Source organism: Amblyomma maculatum, chromosome 3, assembly GCF_055883805.1.
Source record: "Amblyomma maculatum isolate TAMU_Amacu chromosome 3, ASM5588380v1, whole genome shotgun sequence".
Classification (NCBI taxonomy): domain Eukaryota; kingdom Metazoa; phylum Arthropoda; class Arachnida; order Ixodida; family Ixodidae; genus Amblyomma; species Amblyomma maculatum.
The window spans coordinates 222,192,360-222,196,663 of NC_139346.1; the positions used below are offsets into that span (position 1 = coordinate 222,192,360).

Here is a 4,304-nt window from a genome sequence, read left to right on the forward strand (position 1 = left end):
TGAACTTGGCGGTGTGATTGTTTCCAAGAAGATAAATATTTTTGGCAATTATTAACGTGTTTACAATGGTAAATTCTCTAGCAGCCATCATATCGAGAAAATATCGCAACAGGTAATTTTAAATAAATGGATTTATAATTATGTTTTACACAGTATTAAATAACATGCATTTCACTTCACCACAACAAGCTTCATAAACGTCTGTACACAATGGTCCAACATTGAACATTAATACTATCATATTTCCAAGTGACGCATTAGGCACATCGTCATCTCTCGAAATGCAGAGCGAAAAAACAATTGTTCCTCCGTACACATCGTGTTGATTTCATGAAGGCGTCCGAATCTGGACTCTGGGGTAGCGTTCACTGCACTTTTCACATCAGTTCCTAAGTAAAGGAAAAGAATGTCCCGTAATTGCAAAGTAAGTGCTTTGGCTTGCGGAAGCACCCTTGTTTGCTTCATCGACGCCTCCATGTGCGAAGCAGTAGCGGCCGAAGGTCCTTTGCACCAACACAATAATACTGACGCAGTTTCAATCATTGTTTTCTGTCGTAGGCGATCATTTAAAACATCGAATCATCTAGAAATGAATTCTATCCCCTCCTTGCTCTGCTAACTGCCTTCCAGTGCAGCTAAAAATTGCGTAAGCATCTTTTATCGCGGTCATTAGATTCTCTTCCACCTCGACTATTTATAAAGCATATCCTCTCTCAATAACTCTACTAATGCGGCTTTAAACTGCCCGGAATTCTTTGTTTAACTGATTGAATAAGCCGTAATACCTTTATCTACGACATCGGTAAAATTTCAATTTTTTGAGGTCATGGTTACCGTGGGGTGCTCACATGGAAGGCCCTTCCATGTAAAGTAACCCAGACGCCCCATTTTTAGTATATTTCCCCGTTTCTCAGAAACAACACCTAATCTCGCGCTTCTAGATATCGCCAGACTGCAGTGCACTTCTTTTATCGTACTGCCATTTCATGTGCCGGACTCGATTGTGAACAGCCTGCCGCGCAGAGCAGAGGCTTGGAGGAAGTCCAGACTCACTCGCGCACTGATTGCGTTCTAGTACTTAGGTGTAAGAAAAGTATCCAAAACGTCATTGTGCAAATAAGACCTCGTAGCACCTGTTCAACATTTAAACACGCTCTATAAATTTCACAGCCTTAATGGACCCACTTTCGTTCACGATTGTGTCGCAGATATCACACTTTCCCAGCATAGTGTCCTCAAAGCCAGAGTCCCTTCGATCCTGACTGTCGTGGGACAACTGAGTTTGCTGTTGTTGTTGAGCGATAATGCTAACTGGGAGGGGCATGGAAGGGCAACAATGTGGCGTCGAATGTTGGTGGTGGTGATGGGGCATCATGTGGGCGGGCGGATAGGGATACGTTGCCGTCGATGTGGGTGACAAAGAGCGCGGGGATGCGACGATTGGCAGGTCTTGTGACTCGGTCGACGTCAGTGATTCAAGTGTAGTCGTAGTGGTATCGCTGGAGCCATGTTTGGGAGAGTTCCTTGCCACAGCAAAGTGGGACTTCCTGAGCCTTCCGGACTGGGAAATCCTTTGCGGAGGAAAGGCCACGCTCATCTCATGTTCATCAAAGGCAAATGATAGGCCCCGCTTCAGCACAGGTCGGCACGGGTACCCGCTTGTTGATGAGGCCGGAGACGCGCAGGACATGCTGCCATAGTGGTGTATCTGAGCAATGCTGGCTGCCGCAGACGAAGCCTGATACATCTCAATGGCTCCGACCAAAGCCGACACGCTGCTCTGGGACTCGCGCCTAGTGTTGCTAGACCGCCGATGTTGCGACGAATCAATAAAGTGACGGCCCCAATCTTCCTGGCTGTAGCTGCTGTGGCACGACGTGTCACACGTCTCGGTTGACTCCTCTCTGTTGGCGAAGCGCCCGCGAATGCGGAAAGACATGCTGCGGTCACCGCCAGAGCCAGCGGTAGACTTCCCCGACGTGACGTTAGGATCCCGCTCAAGTGCGCTCGGGAAACGCGCGCACATAATCTTGGAACTATCCAGGGACGCCCTCCGGTAGAAGCCGTTCCTGATGGCGGCGCCTCGGAGGCCTGGTCCACATTTATGCTGGTAGTATGAGTGCAGCTGATGTTGCTGCTGCTCTGCCATGTCATCCACGCAAAGTGGCTGCTGCACGGTTAGAGAAGAACGCCGCGAAGGCGACCGCCCTGGATCGGTTGTGACGCTTACGATCTTCCAGTCACCCGACTTGTGTTGATACAAGGAATGTGTCACCAGCGGCCTCTGGTAGTCTACACTGCCACTTGAGCGCAGAGAAACTGTGCTTCCAGGCACTCTCAAGTCGTCGGAGCACTTCCGTTCTTGAGTTGGGCTCTGGTGACTGTAGTGGTAGCCACGTGGCGAGAAGAAGCTGGGCTTACGCTTCAGGCAGGTGAACATTTTGCGTACATGCTTGCGCATCACCTTGTTCCTGATTACGTAGAGATAAGGACTGATCAGCGAAGAGCAGTAAAGGAATAGCATAGCTATGGCCGGAAGGTTGTGCAGCGCAGCCTTGCGTGTCCTTGCATGCGGCTCCACGAGAGTCATGGAAAAGAACGGAAGAAAGCAGGCGGTGAAGGAGACCACTACCAAAACGCCTGTTCGCACGGCCTTCCACTCGTCGCCAAACAACGAAGATGCTTGACTAAGCGAAGATGTTCGTTTAGTCCACGCCACTCTTCGGTGCAAGTAGAGAGGCGGATGTCCTCCGCCTTCTGGTCCCGCCGATGAGGGCGGGCTCATCTCACTGCTACCCGTGTTGATGTTGTGAAGACGGGCACGGGCACTGTTTCTCCTAGCCGCCCGAAACATGGAGGCGTAGATCCACGTTATTCGGACGAATGGCAGCAGGAAGCCTACCACACAGAGGACACACGAGTAGGCGATGGTGAGTAGGTTGGTGTCGTACCAAGTGACAGTGCACATTGCCCAGCTCTCCTGGTATTGTACGTCTGACACACCAACTAGCGGTGGCAGCGAGACGATCACAGCGAAGGCCCAGGTGGACACGATGAGGCCGCTCGTTCTCTTTTTTGTAATCGTCATGGAGTAGTGCAGCGGGCTGTTGACTGCGCAATTTCGGTCCACGGCTATCAGCAGGATGGAGAAAACGTTAGCCATGGTAAGGCACACGGACACGGCGCCATGTACCTTGCACCACACGTCACCGAATATCCACTCCTGGAACATGACGGAAACGAAAACGAACGGGAGCACGATGAATGTCTGAAGGAGGTGCACAATGGCCATGTTGAGGACAAATTTGTTTGACGTCATGCGCACAGACGGCCTCTGGTAGAAGAGCACAAACACAAGACCGTTGACGACAACGCTCGATACCATGATGACGAGCAAGAGGACGTAGTGCACTTCGAGTGTGATGTAGTTGAAAGATGAGGGCTGGGCGTCTTGTCCACCAGGTTCAGAGGCTGAGGCAGCTCCGTCAGCATCAGCGGAGGGTACAAAGCGCAGGGTGTCTGATGAGTCGTCCAGGAGAATAGAGCTAGGGAAGACAGGAACTTGGCTCCGGGCAGTGAGGTTGGTTCCGAGTGGTCCTACGTGCGGGATCACGATCTGTAATTCTCCGTCGGTGTGCAGCTTCATGGCCTCTCTGAATCAGGACCGCAAGAGGCTGACGTCAGAAAACACTATGCCCCGTCTCGTTCTGCTGCACGACGCACCTGCGATGGTGAGATGAAAGAAAATATTCAGATTGAGTTCCAAGTACTAGAAGAAACAATTAAAGTTCATCATACTTAGCATAAAATGAAGGCTCAACAAGTTAGTACACAGAAATACTGTGGGCCTCCAATAAGCCAGAAAAGATTTCAATACTGGGCATCTTAGTTTCATTCTTGCATTTCCTAACACCGATGGGCGAACTTGCAGTAATAGGCGTTTACGTAAATTTCATTTACGTATTAGTTCCCGTTCCATTAGGCACTCAAAGTAGCACATTTAGTGCCTCAGTAAAATAGAAAAGGATAGAAAGTTTTTTCTTATCCCCAGTGTTCGTGCATATCTGATCTAGAAATACAGGCACGGTACAAAATATTAATTTTTCTTTATTTGGGTCTTGCCTGTCCGAGAATGATGTTTTCGAATCGTGAGTACGGTTTGAATTGGAAAACTGTCGAGAGAGAGAGAGTGAGAGAGAGAAATAACATTTATTGCACCCGTCAAAAGGTTGGTGAGGATCCGAGGCGAAGCTCTGTCCCAACCATGTCCTCCCCCTCAGCTGTCGACCTGGATCCCTTGGATC

At 49.7% G+C, this 4,304-nt stretch overlaps 1 protein-coding gene across 1 annotated transcript; it reads right to left on the reverse strand.

The window, feature by feature from the left end:
• Window positions 1-908: 908 nt before the first annotated feature.
• On the reverse strand, window positions 909-3,687 carry LOC146197777 (uncharacterized). The gene has a single exon (XM_084596517.1). The coding sequence runs from the start codon at window positions 3,644-3,646 to the stop codon at window positions 1,145-1,147; it is 2,502 nt and encodes an 833-aa protein (XP_084452643.1). The 5' UTR covers window positions 3,647-3,687; the 3' UTR covers window positions 909-1,144.
• Window positions 3,688-4,304: the final 617 nt, after the last annotated feature.